This window comes from Aricia agestis, chromosome 21 (assembly GCF_905147365.1).
Source record: "Aricia agestis chromosome 21, ilAriAges1.1, whole genome shotgun sequence".
NCBI classification, from domain to species: Eukaryota; Metazoa; Arthropoda; class Insecta; order Lepidoptera; family Lycaenidae; genus Aricia; species Aricia agestis.
The window spans coordinates 1,196,620-1,219,465 of NC_056426.1; the positions used below are offsets into that span (position 1 = coordinate 1,196,620).

General features: G+C 36.1%; 1 protein-coding gene across 1 annotated transcript; it reads left to right on the forward strand.

Moving 5' to 3' along the window:
- Positions 1-1,824: 1,824 nt before the first annotated feature.
- LOC121737561 (facilitated trehalose transporter Tret1-like) lies at positions 1,825-22,691 on the forward strand. Its single transcript, XM_042129215.1, has 8 exons — positions 1,825-1,874; positions 9,663-9,818; positions 10,481-10,679; positions 12,534-12,724; positions 20,354-20,612; positions 20,823-20,952; positions 21,798-21,909; positions 22,156-22,691. The coding sequence occupies exons 1-8, from the start codon at positions 1,832-1,834 to the stop codon at positions 22,422-22,424; spliced, it is 1,359 nt and encodes a 452-aa protein (XP_041985149.1). The 5' UTR covers positions 1,825-1,831; the 3' UTR covers positions 22,425-22,691.
- The last annotated feature ends 155 nt before the right edge of the window (positions 22,692-22,846 follow it).

Below are 22,846 nucleotides of genomic sequence, written 5' to 3' on the forward strand. Positions count from 1 at the left end.
ACCCTAAAATATAACAAATTAAAATTAAGTTTGTTTTTATATTTTGCATATTTTGTGGGAAATCCCTCATAGTCAAGGGACTCGGTATATTTAATATGATACCTTAACACGTTTTCATTATAATACTAAAATATATTTTTTTTGTATTATAATCAAGGGGAGGGTAGGGAAGGGAATAGGGTAGGGGATTGGGCCTCCGGTAAACTCACTCACTCGGCGAAACAGCGCAAGCGCTGTTTCACGCCGGTTTTCTGTGAGAACGTGGTATTTTTCCGGTGCCGAAGCATGGCTCTCCCACGTATCAAATATAAAATGAGGAATAATTTTATACGTTCAAAGAAAAACGAATTACTACTGTGTAAGTATATAATTCAATATTTATTTGATACTTAATATATTTTATTAGGTACTTCTGGAAGTTTAATTTTTTAAACTTTTTATTTTTGTATTGCCATCCATACTAATATTATAAGTGTGAAAGTGAGTATGTCTGTCTGTTACCTCTTCATGCCCGAACCGCTAAACCGATTTTGCTGAAATTTGGTATGGAGATACTTTGAGTCACGGCAAAGGACATTGAATACTTTTTATCTCGAAAAAATGTACGGATCCTGCGATTTTGGCGCAAAGGAGTTGCGGGCGTCATCTAGTATTAAATTATAATAAATTAACGTTATATAAATGAATTTAAATAAGCAAAAAGGGATATTTATCGAAAGTTATCTGAAGAATGTAGGTTGTCTTAAAACCTACTTATTGTAATTTATTATTATGTTTTTTAATCTAAACCGAAAGGTTTTACGAAAGTTTTAGAAATTGTTGACTTAAACACACGTATCGATTAGCAAAAAAAAAACATAATGAGCATCTAGTAAGTTTTTTTTTTTATGTAAGAAGGGGGCAAACGAGCAAACGGGTCACCTGATGGAAAGCAACTTCCGTCGCCCATGGACACTCTCAGCATCAGAAGAGCTGCAGGTGCGTTGCCGGCCTTTTAAGAGGGAATAGGGGAGGGTAGGGATGGGAAGGGAAGGGGATAGGGGAGGATAGGGAAACTCACTCACTCGGCGAAACACAGCGCAAGCGCTGTTTCACGCCGGTTTACTGTGAGAACGTGGTATTTCTCCGGTCGAGCCAGCCCATTCGTGCCGAAGCATGGCTCTCCCACGTAAGTAACTATATCGTAAGAACTTGAATCTAGGTTCTAAAACCAGAATGGACAGACCACCTGAAACTCTGACATAGTATTTTTTATATAACGTCAGGGAGAAATTAATGAGCAAACGGGTCACCCCATGGAAAGCAAGTAAGTACCGTCGCCCATGGACCAAAAACAATTGTATGTCCTTTCCCTTCTATCAAAGTATCTGCATACCAAATTTCATCTAAATTGGTGTAGCCTTTTAAACGCAAAGGGGAAACAGACAGACAGACAGACAGACAGACGAACAGATAGGCACACTATCGTATTTTATCGTATTAGAAGTTATAGGTCTACCAGAATCTGATGGCAAAAAGTGAGAAATTAAATTGACTCTAGCTATACCGGGGTAATTGGAATAAAACGTTTTTATCATTTTTTTCCTTATAGCGGCTTATTCTGTGTGTGAAACATGCAAATATAAAAATGTATCCAATGATCAAGGATATTTTTTAAAATATGCCGTCAAAATTTGCCATCAGATTCTGGTAGACCTATAGTTGGTTTAGTCTTAATGAATAAAAAATTGTCGGGTCCAAATTTTTTTTTCGCCGCGCGTGTATATAACCGCTGATGCTACCCACGACAACTCCTAGTTGGCTGTTGTGTGAGTGGTTATGTGTAGTCAACATGAAGCGGTACTTGCGAACGCAGATACTCATCGTCGCTTGCGGTGAGTAAAAAAAAAATAGCGCGGCAAAAATGCCGGTAAAAAATATGGGTGAAATTATTTTTTGGCGATTTTTGGTTTCAAACCTGAGGTTCTAGTTTTGTTTGCGTGTTTTTTTTTTATTGAAATTATTGTTTGTCAATTAAAGCGTTTAATTTATTTGAATATGACGCAAAAATAATATAAGAAATTAAGTACTATGCGAAAATCGTATGCCACAACTTTTTATCAAAATATTTATTTCTAAATACGTTAACAAAGTTAACACTTTTATAACGACTACATGAGGCCTACCACCAGTTCGGAAACTAACCTTGAGAGCTTATATATCCTTTTAAGATGCTTTTAAGCATATTTTACAGAATCTTTCATACATTTAGTCAAATTAAGTTCAGTGATTTGTGCGTAAATTTTTAGTGATACTTGAACTTTTGCATAACAGCTTAGCATTTTTTACAACATTGGTATAGACTTATAGTAAAAAATGTCTATAGACTTACAAAAATACTATGTCTTTTGGGCTAAAAGTCTCTATACCTGTCCGGATGTGCTTAAAAATAATATTTTCTTATTTGTTTTTCGAGAGTTTTCCAGCTTTGCATACTGGCTACTCTAGCTGCGTGAATTTAGTATTATGGAAAAATATTTACAATCTCTATTCCTTTACTCTCATAACGAACGATACGACTGGCGAGAGATCAGTCGCAGGACTTTGCATACCCATCCGACCAGGACCGACCTTATAGACGTGGGAGAGCCATGCTTCGGGACGAATGGACCGGCTCGACCGGACAAATACCACGTTCTCACAGAAAACCGGCGTGAAACAGCGCTTGCGCTGTGTTTCGCCGAGTGAGTGAGTTTACCTGAGGCCCAATCCCCTACCCTTCCCTACCCTCCCCTATTCCCTTCCCTTCCCATCCCTACCCTCCCCTATTATCCTATTCCCTCTTCAAAGGCCGGCAACGCACCTCCAGCTCTTCTGATGCTGCGAGTGTCCATAGGCGACGGAAGTTGCTTTCCATCAGGTGACTCGTTTGCTCGTTTGCCCCCTTATTTCATAAAAAAATACATAGGTCTACCAGAAATCAGAATCTGATGGCAAATTTTGACGGTAGATTTTCAAAAAATATCCTTGATCATTGGATAAATTTTTATATTTGCATGTTTCACACATACAATAAGTCGCTTTAATGAAAAAAGGATCAAAATGTTTTATTCCAATTACCCCGGTATTGATAGAGTCAATTTAATTTCTGACTTTTTGCCGTCAGATTCTCGTAGACCTATATAATACATGCCCATCCGACATGGCATGGCATGGATCTCTTACTTGTCAGATAATCATCTGATCAACCTGCATTGTCCTAACCAAACTTGGAAATAATAAACTTAAAAAGGTTTCCCGTAGTCCTATAAAATATTATGATATACAATCATCATCATCATATCAGCCTATAGTCGTCCACTGATATACAATATTTTACCTAAATTGTTTTTAAAATCAAACGTTTTTTCAAACGCAACAATTAAATGTATTTTAGTACTTAGAAGGCAATAAAATATTTAATTTAAATTTTAAAGGTGAATCCCCGTTTTTTGCAAAAATAAGTAGAGATATAAGCGTTAAAGTAATATATTATATTTGAGCTACTAGTATAGTCGCGTATTGCATCCTTAAATTACTCTTCTTAAATTGAGAGTGCCAAGCATAAAGTTAATATACCTAGCGGAATAGAGCAACAACCTCGAGCTGTCAAACGAAACCGAAATTGGTTTCATCTGTGTGTAAAAATATGTGTACGTATACACTTACATAAGCATGATTGAACATGATTTCTATGAGATTAAATTGTCAACGTGCGGCACGTGCCGACTGGACGTCAAAAACAGAGTGCTGCTGTCATGTATCACACGTCTCTTTTTACCACGCAGTGTTACTGATAGTGACATCTCTCTTGCTCAGGCCTTTGTTTCTCTATTCCGCTGGGTATATTAACTTTATGGTGCCAAGAGACTACTTACGTCACATAAAATGTCCTGCTCGTAATTTAAACTTCTTCTCAGTGCCTTTCATCATAATTGGTCCAGTAGTTTCGGAATAAATATATTTTTTAATGATATTAAGGGGGCAAACGAGCAAACGGGTCACCTGATGGAAAGCAACTTCCGTCGCCCATGGACACTTACAGCATCAGAAGAGCTACAAGTGCGTTGCCGGCCTTTAAGAGGGAATAGGGTAATAGGGGAGGGTAGGGAAGGGAAGGGAATAGGGATGGGTAGGGAAGGGAAGGAAAAAGGGGAAAGTAGGGAAGGGAATAGGATAGGGGATTGGGCCTCCGGTACACTCACTCACTCGGCGAAACACAGTGCAAGCGCTGTTTCACGCCGGTTTTCTGTGAGAACGTGGTATTTATCCGGTCGAGCCGGCCCATTCGTGTCAAAGCATGGCTCTCCCACGTAATATTTATTTATTTATTTATTTAAAAACTTTTTGCACGTTGTAGTACAAAGGCGGGCTTAATGCCTTGTGGCAAATAATATTCAGTATAATGTAAAGAATTTACATAAATATTACGAGTCTAACGAACAAGAAAGTTTTAGATTATATTCTGAGCTCCCACACTTAGTGGAAGTTCGTCAAATACAAAATTATAGACAACTTTGAGAATTTGCATTGATTTAATACTGTATGTAACGTGACGATACACAAATACACATATTACACAAATTACACAAGTGACAAGACCCTGCGACAGCCAAACTTCCGTCATTTTATAAAATCTGAAAGTGTTTCTGTATATGACCCATATCTTATATCTTTAAACGAGCAATTCTTGTATATATATAATTGAAATCTCGGAATCGGCTCCAACGATTTTCATTAAATTTAGTATATAGGGGGTTTCGGGGGCGATAAATCGATCTAGCTAGGAATCATTTTTAGAAAATGTCATTTTATTCGTGTTTTATCGAATACCGAGCAAAGCTCGGTCAAATAGCTAGTATAGAATTATAGAGGTAAAAAATCGGCCAAGTGCGAGTCGGACTCGCGCACTAAGGGTTCCGTACCATTATAGAGCAAAATTAGGCCAAAATTTGTGGTTTTTGTATGGAAGCTCCTCTTAATTTTTTGTTTTATATTAATATTTTATTATAAAATATTAAAGTACACATAAAACTAAGGATTGTGTGAATAATTCAAGTACCTACCTGTTGCTATTATTGATATAAAGCAAAAAAGGCCAAAAAAATCACGTTTGTTGTATGGGATTATTAATTTTATTTTGTTTTTAGTACTTATTTGTTATTATAGCGGCAACAGATATACACAATCTGTGAAAATTTCAACTCTCTAGCTATTACCGTTCTTGAGTAATTTTACCCATACAACAAACGTTATTTTTTTGGCCTTTTTTGCTTGTAATCAATAATGATAAGGCACTTGAAATTTTCACAAAGGCCTTAAATATAATTGTTTTTTAATTATTAATAATAATATTTAAATTAAATAACAAATGAAGGGGGGCTCCTATACTAAAAACACAATTTTTGACCTGTTTTTGCTCTATAACGGTACGGAACACGTCGTGTCCGTTTCGCACTTGGCTGATTATTTATGAACATTTTATGAAATTATAATTTGCATACGTTAAGTGCCTTGCCGAAGTCTGCCGAACTGAAAATATGACGGCTGATGCATGGCAACGCCGCGCCACATGGCCCTGCCTGTTGGAATAGGGAGTGTTCAATTTTTTTCCGTTACGGAATTTTTTGATTCGGTCGCCGCGCTCAATGTCCGCGATAAAAGCTATGCATTATCCAACATACTAAATCATCATCGAATTGATCCTACGGCGTTCACAACTCCTACCACTGGTGATAAGTGATAACGAACAATGATGAATAATGGATTGTCACCAATAGATTAAAAGAAAGTTCAGATAAGGACAATAATATTGAAGGTTACTTTACTGAACTAGTTAAGAACAAGTTTGATGGAAAAATAATCTAAAAAAACTTGAGAGGTGTCAAGGGACACCCGAATGGAACGAAGTTATTTCTTATGTTCAAAAAACCTGTATACATACAACACCTGTATACATTCAAAAACTTAAAAAAAACGCCATCTATTGACGCCCAGGAATAATAACGATGCGTCGCTGTTTATTCTCAAAAAACGCCATCTAGTTTACGCACAGGAATACTGTCAACGCCCTCTGCCCCTACCATGCAGGTACTAATAAAAAAGTTTCGAGGTCAAGATATATCGTTCTGTCTAGCCTCTTTTACGCCGAACGCGCGATAGGGTACTTCGTTCCAAAAACTTAGCAGCCACGGAAATAATTAGGTAAGTACTTATTAATAAAAACTGGTGTTTTTATTAATAAGTACTTATTTTATATTAGGTGGTGGTGGAAACTTAGGAAAAGGCTAGAAGAATTATTACTATGACCTTTAAGTTACATTGGATTTTTCTGAATTTTATATTTTATTATTTAGGTACTATTTTATAATTTTCTAAAATAATATCAAGTTTTGTCAGTCACCTTGTGGATTTCAAAATTTTCCATTCTCTGAAAATTATGTCAAGTTATAAAAATATCTTCAGATCTTCAGATATTATTATTTCTATTTACGTTATTCGGTCGTTAAATATCTTGTTTTATTGTCTCAGAATTCTACACCTGATTATGATATAGGATTTTAATGTTAGTGACGTTATTGTTTTTTATCTTTAGACTAACATTAATGTAAAATTAACAAAAAATAATTTAAATTTTGATTAAATTTCAAGCAAATATAGGACTGTGGGGTGATAATCCAAGAGCCAGCGACAGACCAACTTTCGTCATTTTATAAAGGCTGAAAGTTTTCCTGTATATGACTTCTATAGAGGTTAGAACCATGTTAGAACGACTAACAACAGCTATGGAGTTTCGGTCGCGGTTACTTTAAAAGTTCTAGTTCTGAAGGTAGGTAGGTAGACCTTAATCAACCAAGACTCCATAGTTCTTACCTCTACCGGGGTCATTTAACACTAGAAAGACCGGAGCGGTCATATGACCGCATTTTCGTTTTAATTTGCGATATTTTTGTTACCGTTGCGTGAAATTAGTTTTCTTCTCGTGACATTTAATAATTTTCGATTGTTTAAATTGTGATAACGTGTTTTTAATGATCGCTCAATAGTTATAAGTTTTAAATAGCAACCTATCTAGAAAGACCGCAGCGGTCAATTGACCGCTTGAATAAAATTTCAAAAGAAAGTGGGTTACTCTTGCAAGTTTTATTTTTCTTTCAATTTTTTTTTATTATTACTATGTTTTGTTTGTGTATTGATTTAAAATTTATAAAAAACTTGACTGAAATAAACTTGTCAATGACTCATAGGACAAAAGTAGGATAAATACTTTTATGTACATAAATGGTCTAAAATTTCACATTTTTATATGTAAAAGTAATGGTTATATATTTACAAATATAGTATGTGCACAAATAAAACGTTTTGCCTTGCCTATTTTGATATTGTAACGTATTTCAAGTTTTTTGCCTAATGAAAGCCTGTTTTTTGAAACTTATCAACGTTATTACAAAAATCTGTGTCAATTTTCATAGTATTATTGCCTGAGTTTACCTAACACAGCGAGGGTTTATTAGTAGTTCGAATTTCAATAAAATATTTATGCTGAGTTAATTTTATTTTTTGTTTTACCTACACAAACGAAGCAAATAACAAACTAAAGGTTGCAAATTGTAGTTCTATGAAAATATGATAAAAATTTCATTCCTAAAGCATATTTTTGTGTTTTATAGCTTTAGTGATAAAAGATTTTTATATTGTGACCAAAAATATGACACGAAAAAATAATAGTTTTGTCCTCCAATAGGGTATTTTCATCAAGATGTTCATGGCTTCTAGACGTGAATTACTGTACATAAGAGTAACTTTACCATTCTATTGCTAAAATGAGAAAATATAAAATCTGAAAAAACGGTGTATGCCAATGTGTTTTATGTACAGGAACAAAACTAACTAATAAATCTTGTGGAGTTATTATAATGTCATTATATCAGCTGTAGCAGGTCTATAAAATACTTTTATAAATAATTTTCTTGAATATTAATTGTTCCATAATTTAATTTAGTTACATTTATAAATAATTACATGGTCAATAAAATGCAAAGGCAAAATAGTAAGACAAAAAAAATGTAAAAACATACGATGGGTCATTTGACCGCTCTTGGTCTTTCTAGGAAGTTCAGAATTCCGGTCTTTCTAGTGTTAAAGGCAAATTTTTAGCTTTTATAAAATTACGAAAATCTGGCTGTCGCTGGTTCTTAGGTTATAGAGTAATCTATAGTAGGGGAGGGGAAGGTGCTAATTTTGTAGTCACTCGAGCGTCATGGAGACCTAGTAGGTTTTTTGCATTAGGTAAAACTGATTTAAAAAAATAAGAGCGTTTTTTATTTTAGCGGTGGGTTCAGAAACTGCGGCAATTTTAAAGTTTTGAAAAAGAAAATATATTCAGAAAATTGCTTATTTCGGTCAGTTATTATTATATTTAAGACAACAAGGACTAAATCATTTAGTTTAGTGCAAAATAAAATATCAGCGAAGCTTAGAACTAGGAAAATATGAAGCTTCATATTTTTATATTTTAAAATGTCCCTACAGGCTTACCTAACATTTGAATCGTCAGTGCTTTATATGGAAGCTTCTTCGGGGTATACTTAACATCCTCTATCTTAATCTGACAAATCCGATGACATTTCAATATTTAAAAAAAAAACATTTTTTAACCCACCACGTGAGAAATCTGATTTCTATACCATGATGACTAGATACATGTCGGAAGCCTATACAAGCTTAATCTGACACGCTCGAGCTAATCTCGAAATCCCCTCATCCCCTCCCCAACTACTATAATATGTTTTGACAGCTGCGTAATCAGGAGGATAAAAATATGGAAGTATAAACCACGAGTAGCAGTTATTTGTACTTTTTCAATCCATCGAAGGCTGCAGTAAGAGTGAAAGAAAAAGATAATATAATTTTGATCTAGGTATATTTTTGTGAGTGTCCCAGTTTTTAAGTCCAATATAAATATATTTTATTGTTACAAATTAAATCGTTTAGATAACTACGCTATGTGCAAATAATTTTTCAAATATCGAAATTGGTCCCAAAATCTATATTTATCTGACACAGATTAAGTCTTTAGCGCTAACTTTGAATAGAAAATCGGCCAAGTACGAGTTACACTCGCGCACGAAGGGTTCCGTACCACAATAGAGCAAAAATAGGCTGGAATTTGTGTTTTTTTTTATGGGAGCCCCCCTTAATTATTTAATTTATTTAAATTTTATTATCAATTAATTTAAGTACAAATACGATTGAGTATTTCGTGAATATTTCAAGTGCCTATGTAATGCCGTTATTGATATCGAGCAAAAAATAGCAAAAAAATTAGTTTGTTGTATAAGAGCCCCCTTAAATAATTAATTTATTTTGTTTTTAGTATTTGTTATTATAGCGGCAACAGATATCAGAAGTCTAGTTATAGCGGCTATTAAGTTACAGCCTGGAGACCCACAGACAGACAGACGGACAGACATCGAAGTCTTAGTAATAGGGTCCCGTTTTTACCCTTTGGGTACGGAACCCTAAAAAACTAAGTTAAGTGGTATCAAAGTTCCCATTCAGCAATGTAGCGAACAGATAGGTCCTTAGAGATTTTCATAGAGCATTATTACCATTCTTCTGTCATGAAAATCTTCTTCTTCCAGTGAACATCGGGCAATTCATAGATGGGTACAGCGTGGGCTGGTCTGCTCCCATCATCCCCAAGCTCCAGGATCCTGATCAGACACCTCTTCCGGACGTGATCACCGACTTCGAAGTGTCATGGATTGGGTCCCTTCTCTATATAGGGGCTATTGTAGGTGAGTATGAGATAAAGGAGATACTGTCTGGATATCAGTCCTAAAGCTGCTATCCTAAGCCTGTAAAGGAGCTATCAAAGAAGTTGATCCATAGGCTGCAGATGGCGGACTTACGTATTTTGGTCGCGTTTTGTTAAACCCCGCCATCAGATGACTTAGATTAAGTTGACATAATCCGACCAAATGACGTAGGCCCGTCAACTGCCTATGAATGAATTTCTTCGATGGTAAGTACAATAAAAAATGGGATTTGTTTGCGCTTGCTATGGTTTGTGTCCAAAAATCATAAACATATTGCTTGTTGATTCAGTCTTCTTATTAAATGATTCTCACTCTTTCTATCTTCATATATTCCATCTCTTTCCAGGCCCATACATCCCAAGCTACCTCTCTAACGTCTCTGGGTTGATATTATTACTTTTTCTGTCTTCATATACTCCATCTCTTTCCAGGCCCATACATCCCAATTCCCAAGCTACCTCTCCAAAGTCTCCCAGTTGATATTATGTTTTATGTTTTTTGTTTTTTAATTATTCTCACTCTTCCTATCTTCATATATTCCATCTCTATTCAGGCCCATACATCCCAAGCTACCTCTCTCACGTCTGTAAGTTGATATTCTTACTCTTTCTGTCTTCATATTTTATTCCATCTCTTTCCAGGCCCGTACATCCCAAGCTACCTCTCCAACGTGATTGGTCGGAAGCCGTGCCTCTTCATCGGCGGTCTAATCAACCTGCTGGCCATCTTCCTCATCGTGACCACTCGTAACGTCGCCATGGTGTTCGCTATCCGCATCATCAGCGGCTTAGGCATGGGCATGGTTACTGTCAGCAACTTAGTGTACGTTGGGGAGATTGCGTGAGTACTACTTTTTTTTACTTTAAAAGCAGAAGGGTCGGAATTGACAAGTCCGTTTGTCTGTCATCCTTACTAATATAAATGCAATGTGTCTGTCTGCCTGTTACTTGTTCTCGCTTTATATGAAACCGATGTTTAAAAAAAATTCAGATTAACTTATTTTGATATTTGTAAGGCCAACGTGGTTACTTGTGTTATTACTTATTTTCTACAATTTATCATCATTTACTTGCTTACCACCTAAGAAAAAAAAAACGAGACGAATAAGAATTAAGAATTTATAGTAACTTAATGGTTGTTAATACTAGGTGTGCCCCGAGGTGTATCTGCGGATTATCATGAAAAATAAATTGTGATATTTTAACTATAATTTTAACTATAACTTTAACTAAAATTACAATGTAAAATGTCAATTCTTTGGTTAAAGTCAAAAATGGACGTGGCGAAAAAAGGAAGTAACGCTAAAATCTTATAAAGTTAAAATCTTATATCTTATCATATATCTTTAAACGAGCAATATATATATATATATATATATATATATATATATAATTGGAGCAATATATATATAAAGCAATATATATATATATATATATATATATATATATATATATATATATATATATATATATATATATATATATATATATATATATAATTGGAATCTCGGAATCGGCTCCAACGATTTTCATGAAATTTAGTACATAGGGGGTTTCGGGGGCGATAAATCGATCTAGCTAGGAATCATTTTTAGAAAATGTCATTTTATTCGTGTTTCATCGAATACCGAGCAAAAGCTAGGTCAAATAGCTAGTTAGCCTTAACAGCTATAACCATAACTTTAACTTTAACCACGCCTATGGTGCAACCCACCCTAACTTAACCTAATTCCATACCAAATACGGTATTGTTAAAATCGCTCCAGCTGTTTAGACGTGAATAAGTAACAAAAACAAATTCAACTTTCGACTTTATATTATCGTGTAGTGTCATTATAGCGGTTTATTTTGATTTAATTTTTTCTCAAGGCGACCAAGACAATGGTAGTTGTAAAATGAAAATAAATGTTATAATAAAAATCATATTCCATAAATTACCTTGTAAGTTATCGCAAACAATAACCAATTAAGTATAAGGGGTCTTATAATAATAATAATTATTATTAATAAAGAATGCAGCGTAGTCGAGGTCTATAGTTAGTTAAGTGACTATAATATTAGCTCTGTCCACACTGTGCCTTTTTTTGTCCATCAAGGGCATGCGTTATAGCGCAGTCAACATCGCAGGTGAGGCATGCCCGCGACGCTATGACACTTTTCTTTCCAACGCGGCTGGATTTTGACGCATTCAATTATTGAATATTATGCCAAACGAAAGTTGAATAAAAAGATGATGACGAAAATTGAAGATGAAATTGCATAGTGTGGACAAAGCTAATATATGCTAGACGTAAATACTACTAGCATACTTTGTATATATATTTGATATGTAACTACATAATATTTTGATGAGGTAGGTATAATAATTTGCAAGAAAATCAAATTCAAACCTAATGTGTGCATCATTATCTAATTATAATGATATGGACAAAGGTCCATAATAACCTTTTTACTTGTTGTTTCATTTTTATTACGTCGTTATTTAAAAAAAATAGTCTAAGTCTGTTTATCTGCCCAATGAATAAATTTTGATAAAAAAAATATGGAGATACTTTAAATCCCGTAAAAGGACATAGCATAGTTTTCACCCCCGAGTTGTCAAACTCTCGTGCGAAAAACGGCGCAAAGTCGTCGTGTCAGTTTAAAAATGTAACCTTTTTTCTTGGAAAATTAAAAACAAAACTCCTACTTCCAGGTCTACAGACATCCGTGGGATACTCCTAACGTCAACTTCCATAGTGGGTATTCTGGGCACGCTAGCAGCCTACAGTGTAGGGCCGTTCGTGTCCTACGCTGCGACGGGCTACCTGGCGCTAGCTGTGAATATTGTGCACATCGTTGGGATCCTTTTCATACCGGAGTCGCCAGTATTCTTTGCTATCAAAGGTAAGCCATACTTCCGTAATATATCGACGGTGGAAAGGCAAAAGTTACCAAGCGACACTAGGGGTCAAAATGAGTTATTAATATATTCGGAATCAGCGAATTTTTCTCTATCGATTGGTCTTAGTCCCATGTCTCTACGAGCACTTTTGATGTCGCTTAGGAACTCCGTGGAAACGGGTATTTTTCTTATTTTCGACGACCAATCAACCACTTTTTGACACCTTTTAAAAAAGTAGGCATTTGGTAATATCTATATTTTGCTACATATCAATAATGGCAGCAGCTAGGCACTTGAAATGTTCACAAAATACTCAATTGTATTTATACTTTTATAATTAATAATAAAATTAAAATAAAATAGATAAATAAGGGGGGCTCCCATACAAAAAAAAAACTATTTTAGCCTATATTTGCTCTATAATGGTACGGAATCCTTCGAGTTGTGCACGAGTCAAACTCACACTTGGCTGATTTTTACGATTGGCCTAAAGAAGGGGTCGGCAGACCGCGGCTCGCGAGCCGCATGCGGCTCTCTCATAGGATTAATATACAATGCAAAATGTCAAATCTTTGGTTAAAGTGAAAAATGGACGCCATATTTTAACCATAACCTTGAGCTCGACAAGGCATTGAATGAACGTGGCGAAAAGAGGAACTAACGCTGTCATCATACAAAAACGCCATTTTTGACAGTTCTCCTTTACCAGCAGCGCCCCCGCCCACGTTCATTTCAAGCCTTGTCGGACCAGCAACGTCTTCTGTCAATTTCTGTGGTCAAAGTTAAGGTTACAGTTAAGTAAGCCTTAACTAATAATTATAACCATAACTTTGACCATAACTTTAACTTTAACCACGCCTCTGGTGCAATCCACCCTCAGACTTAAAGTTTAAGTAGCGGCTCTTTGAAGATTTGAGAAAATCTACAAACCTGATATTTGGCTCATCTGATTGGTAAGTCTGCCGACCCCTGGCCTAAGCCTAAACTATATTATCTGTACTCAATCTTCATACATGTTAGAAGTCAGTAAGTAAGTACGTACGGTACGTACGTACTACGTAAGTGGAATAGTGAATATTGTTTTTACCGAGGAACTCGGCTTCAATTATTTGTTTGAAAATAATTTATTCAAAGGCATATTTCAAATATTGTATACTTGATAGGTTTTTCTTCAACAGTTTAACTTCAGTTATTTTCGATTGCAGCATAACTATACTGAGCAAATTTCCTCACTGAGTCTAAAAAGTTAAAACTTTTGAGTTCTAGCTTAAATTTATTTGGCGGCAGGTAAATAATTACTTACACTAACAGAATTTGATTTGTCGTATGGTAAACTTTGCTTGTTATAATAATGGAATATTATGAAATTTATACCCCTTTGCTTGTTCAATTAAAAAAATAATTCTCCACTTATCCCTTTTTGCTTCGAACCATTTGGAAAAAAAAATATATTTAGATATCTTTACGAGATTGAAAGATAAAACGTTTTTGTCGGTAGGTAACTTTTACCTGCTTCTAAATTTAGGTAAATTGTAACCAAACGCCACTTCTATGCAAAGTATACAGAAATACCTTTTTTTTAATAAACCAATTAATAAAGACATTAAAATACATTAAAAATCAGTTGGATTTTTAAAAATATCTCTAATAGTTAATTTTCTAGGATTTTTTAAAGGAAAAATGAATCTTTAAACGGCTCTCCTGTAAAAATATATGGCGCTTGGTAACTTTTGCCTTTCCACCGTCGATATATAATAGACAGACAGATACATTTTCGCATTTAAATTATAAATGTCAAAGTGTATATAGGTAATATCACATAAATGTTTCTTACCTCTTCACGAATCACGCCCAAACTGCTGGACCGATTTTACTGTGGTATGAAGATAGGTAGGTACTCTAAGTCCCGAGAAAAGCCAAAAGATAAAGGATATGGCGCAAGAGTTGCGGGCGCCATCAAGTAATAATAAAAAATCTTTATTTGTACAAATTTAAAAGAAAATTAAGAAATACAATAAAAAGGATCTAACCAAAGTACCAAGAGTGTCCATGTAACCGTGCGGTTTTCAGTTTTTCCAATTTTCAGCGACAGGTTGAATTTATTACGCCGCTGTGGAAATGTTTTATGCCTTTGTGGATTAACATTGAACAGACTCTGACAATAATAATTTTTACTACGCATAAGTCTTAAGAGGGCGACTAACCCCAAAAATCATCGTCCTTCTCTCTTCACACTCACGCCCGTCTTTCATATGCCAGGTGAAAAAGAACGACGCAGATTCATCGCCAAATTAGTTTTTTCTCAATCATCATCATCATATCAGCCTATAGTCGTCCACTGCTGGACATAGGCCTCTCTCAATGAACGCCAAGATGACCGATCTCCTGCTACTCGCATCCAACATGGGCCTGCAACTAAGCGGAGATCGTCGTCCCACTTAGTTGGAGGTCGACCTACATCCCGACTCAATAACTCGATAAATACACAACATTTTAAAAATCCGTTAAGTCGATCTCTCAATGATAGAATTTGATACAATGTGTTAAAATATTAACTTAGTTCAGTGCACGTTTATGGCAATAAATGAAAAATTCGTGAAAATTAGATGCATCTTTGTGATTTTTTTCTATCGAGAAAATTTTAAGATATCGTGTTTTTGCTCCGATCGAATTCTCGGAAACATAATGTAGTATCTAATTTTAGAAAATGAAACAATTCGGGGCTTATTTTCAAGTATAAAAATGAATTATAAAGTCGACACTTTAAGGTTAGTTGCCTCCATAAGGAATAAAAAGTTAACTAGATAAAGCTGACTTGAAAATCGTCTTCATCTCTAACGCTCAAATCATACAGGCAAATAATAATATGATTTCTGATAGAGAGTAGAAAAATGCAGTAACACCTTACGCATGTTCTTAGTCTCTTCTTTCAGGATAATATTACTTTGCTGTAAGATATTTATTCCGTGCTAGAATTTTAAGATCAGAAAATCGATAAGTGGCAAAAAATAAGAGCACTGAAAATTTCCCGATGTTATAGTTTCACAGAAATATTACTAGGGTTGCTAACTGTATTGATTTTGAGCGCTAGGCAGGAAAAAAAACTATTTATGCGTTAAACAAAATGTATACAAGGATAACTTCTTTTTGTACTAGGAAAATAAAGGAAACTGATCATTTTGCTGGGGAACCGTACAATTTTCCGGGATGAAAAGTATCCCATGTCCTTTCCCGATACTCAAGGATGGATACCTTGAGTAACCAAACTTTTAGTAAAATCGGTTTAGCAGTTTGATCGAGAAACAGAGACTCTACTACAAACTCACTTTCCATTTATAATTTTAATATGGATTGAATGAGGTTACAGACAGAGAGACAGACGGACACACTTTCGAATTTATTAGTGTGGATTGAAACATTTAATATGGTTTTTTTATGAAATATAAAGGGGGCAAACTGCAAACGGGTCACCTGATGGAAAGCAACTTCCGTCGCCAATGGACACTCACAGCATCAGAAGAGCTGCAGGTGCGTTGCCGGCCTTTTCAGAGGGAATAGGGGAGGGTAGGGAAAGAAATATGGGAGGGTAGGGAAGGGAAAAGGGTAGGGGATTGGGCCTCCGGTAAACTCACTCACTCGGCGAAACACAGCGCAAGCGCTGTTTCACGCCGGTTTTCTGTGAGCCTGTGGTATTTCTCTGGTTGAGCCAGCCCATTCGTGCCGAAGCATGGCTCTCCCACGTTAAAATCGGTTTTTGTCAACCCTATCATTATTGCTTCTCGGTACAAGTTATAGTCAATTTAATGCAGAGAACAGCTTAATTTACATAGTTATGTAAAACTCGCTTCCTTCCCTTGGAGATCATCAAACAGAGGTACAATGTTATTAAAAAACGAACAGTGAACTTAGCACATGGCTTATTATTATCATCATCATCGTCACAAGCTATAGCTCGTAAATCGTAAAAATTTATTAGGTATGCTAGATTTTGCTTTGTTATGCTCGATTTACACGGGTGACTAACGGGTCGATTTTAGTCACGCTGCAAGTCACCAGCCGAATCGCCTGTGCAAGCCGAATCGCCACCCCATTTACACATTCTACAAAAATCGCTTGTGCCGCCCGAGACCTCCGCTATGTATTTGCAGCAAGCGATCGCTTGCGACTGAGCATTTGCACGGTCGATTTTAGTCACGCGTCATGAGTTTAGCCGCATGCGGCGTAGTCGAATTGCCATTTAGACGGTCGATTTTCGCCATGCGGCGTAAATCGTGCGGCTTTAGTCACCCGTGTAAATCCAGCATTATGATGAAACTTTTTAATCGGGACTTAACGCGACTTATTTAAGTAGTAATGCTACTACGTCCCCTCGTGACCACGGCCGTTGCAACACGGCCGAAACGTCGAGAAAAAGTATGTACTCGTAGTAACATTACTACTTAAATAAGTCGCGTTAAGTCCCGATTAAAAAGTTTTAATTATAATGCAACGCGAAAGTTTAAAATGTTATCCAGCATTATGCTTTGACAAAACCTATTTTTAAAGTAGGTACACCGTATTCAAAACGCGGTTCAGTGGCTTAAGTGTGAAGAAATTACAGTTAGACTAACTTTCTCTCTTTATAGAATCGTCGATCAAAATGTATGGAATTGACATTAGACGAGTCGACCGTCAACGTCATATTAGCGAACTCTTATGTAAATTCCATACATCTTGATCGGCGATTCTATAGAGAAAAGATAAAGAAAAGGTCTTGGCTACTGGTCTTACTAAACAAACAGATTACGATTTACGAAAATATTGACTTGACGTCCTAACCAAATGGCGTAGGCCACCTTTTTTTTTATCGTTGGGGGAATGCATTTACGCATCGCCGGGGCCTGGGGAGGACCACCGAGGTATGTGGGACTCCCCGGGGCGGACGGAAGACGCACCCGGGACTACCCACTAAAACCCCAACGGTGTTCCTGCTCCTGAAGGTGGGACTACGGGAAACACGTGATATACGACCGCAGCCCCACCACCTCTACCTCTTTGGGCTGCACTGTTGGAAACACCACATTCCACACCACTCCGCGACGATGCGCTGGAACACCTAGCGCATCGTGGCCTACCCTGCAAATCTATTTTTCTGATGGTACAACTTAGTCAGTTCTAGTTGGTCTTCGAGTAACAGATTCTAATGAAGCTATAAACAACTACGTTAATAAAATACAAATCAAAGTTAAAGCAAAACCAGAAACAGCTATACAAGAACTAGTTAACTACTTCCAGAAAGATCTTGATGATAATCATCGTCAAACCACCATACTACCACGAATGATAAACGTGGTCAAAACTGGTCCATGGAATACAATAATAGATCAAATCCAATCAAAACAACCAAATATGCGACCTTGCTTAAAATTATACTTATGTAGTTAAATCTGAAACTGGTAGTTAATTTGAAATGGTAATGATGACCATTGATTGATTGATATTGTATTAAATTTAATTTCAAGATTTAAAGTAGATGTCCAATTGAGATTAATTAAATTACAGTTTAAACTAACTTAACAGTCTAAAACAGGGGTCACCAATTAGTTTCGCTCGGGGTCCATTTTAAGAAATTAAATGACCTTCGCGGTCCGCACATTTTGTAAAAAAAATATTTATTTATAGTTCTTGCAATCTGTTGAGTGCGCGGCGCCCTTAGTTGTGTTGGTGACCATATCTATACACGCGTACATTGCTCATTATTTGAATTGTATTGATGAGTTACAAGTCCTATTTTTTTCAAACGGCAGCCTAATTTTAAAAGATTAATTTTGTATCTCGTTTTTTTTTGGTAAAAAAAGTGGGCTTCCTGCGAGTTTCTTGCGCCGGTTCTTCTCGCCGGGTTAGTTCCCGAACCGGTGGTAGGCACCGTAATATCAACATTCTGAAAGCATTTTCTTAAAATCTACTTAGAAATAAAACAATTCTTATTTTTATTATTTATTTATTTTTAATTTAATGAATTAATTTAATTTCTAGAAGCCAAAACAATCGTCATACCGTATTTTTAACTTTATTATTATAACTTATAATTTTTACAGTAATTAACAAAATACCTATTTATCTTTTAATTGATGATGTCTGTTATGTTAACGATTTGTTTACGAATCGTAAAATTTGGTTCATTTCAATTCCTCAAGTGTTTGCTTATCAAAAATACTCAATTAGGTAACCACCAATCAGCGTTATTATTGTGTTTGTTTTAAACCCCCGACAAAAAAGAGGGGTGTTATAAGTTTAACGTGTCTGTCTGTCTGTTTGTCTGTGTGTGTATCTGTCGGTGGCATCGTAGCATCCAAACGGGTGGACCGATTTTGATCTAGTTTTTTTTGTTTGAAAGCTGACATGATCGAGAGTGTTCTTAGATATGATTCATCATCATCAGCCTGTTCAGTGCTGAACAATCAGGGTTTATCTGGTTCATGAAAGGCCGTTGGCAACTTGTAGTCGTTTGATGGGTTTTATATTTCATTCTAGTTTGTGACATTTGTGAATATACAATATACGTATACACATAATAATGGAAAGTTGACCTGGTGCTGCAGTATTACCTGGTAATCAATAGGATATCCAACTCCTCGCCAACTTAGAGCAGAGGTTTCGTGTTTAGGCTCATTTTAATTGCAACAACCAGTAAGAAGTAGATAACCAGTAAATATTTACATGCTCCTGCTGCAGCATCACCTGGATTCTATAGGAACCGAACTTCGTATGAACCCAAAGTGGAGGTTTCATGTTTGGGCTCATATTGACGGCCTCATCGAAAAGGACATTGATAGAATATGGTAATCACGAGAATATGATTGTGTTGATAGGAATTATTCTGCACTATTTAAACCAACACAAGTTTAAAAAGTATGAAATAAAATTAAATTAAGAAGAAGAAGCAAAATTAAAAAAATAATGGACAATCCCCATTGTTGTCAAGGTGTGTCGGGGGACCGCCAAGTAAACGACCTACAAGTTACAGCCGCCAAGTCGCTGATTATCTCGATTCAGTTCACTGTGAATTGATCCTTAAACTTGTTATGTGAAATCAAACATCTACATTAGCGGTCCCCCGACACACCTTAACAACAATTATAGACTAAAATATTGCTTTACACAAGTTAGGAATTATTTGAACTTAAAGGCAGTTAATATTATTTCATTACTTTTTAAAGTTGTTTGGCGGGGGTTTTTTTAAATTTCTTAATTTATTAATTTCATTAGTTCTTGTTGCCTTTTAGAAACTGTTGCCAGCAGTGAAAGCGCCATATTTTGGACCGCCATCTTTCCTTTGACAGTTTTTATGTTTTTTGTTGGAAAAAAGTTTTTTTTTTATTGGAACGAAGTTCCTTATCGCGCGTTGCGAAAGGGGGCTAGACGGAAAGTTGTAACTACAAAAAAGTGTCGTGTCACATGACGCATCACACACGAAAGTATGTGTCCCGTGTTTCTCTCTCTGTCTCTCTCTTGCATTAAACAGTGTGGTGTAGCGACGATTTTTTGTTGAGTGTATACAGGTTTTTGTACATAAGAAATAACTTCTTTCCATCCGGGTGTCCCTTGACACCTCTCAAGTTTTTTGCTATTTATCTTATTCCTCTTTACAGGCAAAGAAACTGAATGTAAGGAGACCCTGCGTAAGATAGGCCGTCTTGAAGATCTGGAGAATGTCTTCGACTCCGTCAGAGGCACCAACCCAGATGAAGCTCAAACCTGGAAGGCCTGGATTAAGATCTTCACTGTCAAGGCCAACAGGCGGTCCCTGTTCATCACCCTGAGTCTCTGCACTCTCCAGCAGTTGAGCGGAGTGGCTGCTGTGCTCTTCTACACGACGACCATCTTCCAACTCGCAGGGTCTTCTATACAGTGAGTGTTGTAATATTTTATATTGGTATACCTCTGATGAAAATCGACATATAAACAATAGTTTAAGAACATTTTATTTCTGTTTCGGTATCTTTAAAATTTTAAAACGTACAAGAAATACTTCAGCTTCTAGAGGAACATTGATGAACTTTATAATTTCATCAACCTTAATTAAAATGCAAGTTTTAATTATATTAATTTATTTTCCAGGCCCGATATTGCTACAATCATCATTGGAGTGACAAGATTGCTGGCCAGTTCAGTAGCACCGTTCGTGGTAGAGAGAGCGGGCAGAAGAATGTTGTTGCTTCTGTCTACTGCTTTCTGCGCAATTAGTCTGGTAAGATTGACAATAACAACAAAACTAGGCCTTTACATCCGTTATGGATGATTTATACAGTATTTTTCAGAGCGAAGTAACCACTCTTCAAATACTGTAGTGCCTGGGACAAGATTTTTTTAAATGTCCGTATGGTTGCCCAAGCGCATACGGCATTCTCGCAATTCAATACGTCTGGGACCAACTATGTGCGGGTTTCCTCACGATGTTTTCCTTCACCGTACGAGTCGAGCGTCCGTATTATGTACTTGAGATCAGAAAATGTCTCATAGGTACACGCCTCCACCCGGGTTCGAACCTGCACCCTCTAAGAGTGCGAACCAAAGGTCTACCCATTAGGAATAGCTACAATAACAACAATAATTAAACCTGAATAAAACATAAAATATATTGAGCAGAAATGGTTAGCTGTGAACATTTAGGTTAAAAAATAAAATTATTGAAATGTATTGAAGGGTGGTATTATAGTACACTTTGTAGGGGGTAAGTAAAATCAAATTAAGCCTTCCAATGCAAAGTTGTGTTGTGCAATCTATGATATTCTATTAAGAAAAAAAGGTGTGCAAATTGCACATTTTTGCATTGCACAGTGCAATGCAAAAATGTGATGCCTAAATACGCAGAGGTCTGAGCAGAGGGCGCTATTATAGCATGACCAAAATCCGACATGTTGCACACGTCATATCATAAAAGTGACAGAAATGTAGTCAAACGTGGAACAAAATGTCAGTGCTCGTGCTGTCTCAAGCGTAAAAACTTTGCAGTAATATTATATCCTATTGTAGAAAAATATTAAATATTCTTACAATTCTCTTTATTACAATGATCTTTATATTTTATTTCAGTCAATACTCGGAACTTTCTTTTTGCTGACTCGCCTGGAAAGTTCAGTTGTTCCAGATATCGGGTGGCTGCCGCTACTAGCTCTGATCATGTACTTTTCATCTTATGAAGTTGGTAAGTCATTATGAACGTTATATTTTCATTTCAGCTACTTACTAAGATTATTCTTAATTTTGTATGGGAATATTCACGACTCTCGGGATCTTGCCTATTCAAATCACAAAGAAAATTTTGCTTTTTCAGCGCTACTACTTTCACAGTGAACTCTATTTAAGGGACACATACACAACCTTTAGTATTATCATTTTGTTTTGTTACACTTTTATAACTAACAACTAATCCCAACATTTATAACCACAGGTTTCGGATCAATCCCGAACGCATTAGTTGGGGAGATGTTCAGAGGCAACGCCAGAAGCACAGGTTCAGCCTTAGCCATGACCACAGCATGGCTTATCGGCTTCGGAGTGGCTATCGGCTTCGGCAGCATGGTCAAGTCCATGGGAGGTGACGTCACCTTCTGGATATTCTCGTTCTCCTGCATAGGCGCCTTCCTCTTCTCGTACAAATTCGTGCCAGAGACCAAAGGGAAGACGCTGAACGAAATCCAGACGATACTAAGCAGGTGATGAAGAGTGAAGGACTAGGTAGTAATTTTATAGTCACTGTTAGAGAAGTTGCTAATTGAGATGAGAAAGCTTGCCTTAGAGGTGCTATTTATGTGATAAAATGAGTTCCTATGATAACAAATTATAGAAACAGTGAAATAAATTGTGAAAAATTCTCCCATACAAAGAAGGATATACATTATACAATGCACAAATGTACAAAACTTGATCAGACTACCAAGAATTATAATACTAACAGAAAAATAGTGACTGTTTTTATAAATTTGATAATGTTATAAACTATAATAGAGAAATTACATTTAAGTCAAATCTGAACAAATCCGTCCATTGAGTAGAGTTATTTAAAAGTGATTAAGGTTTTAAAAATAATACAAGATCGTAGAGTTATTTAAGGTTTTATTTAGAAAAGAGAGAATCTTCGA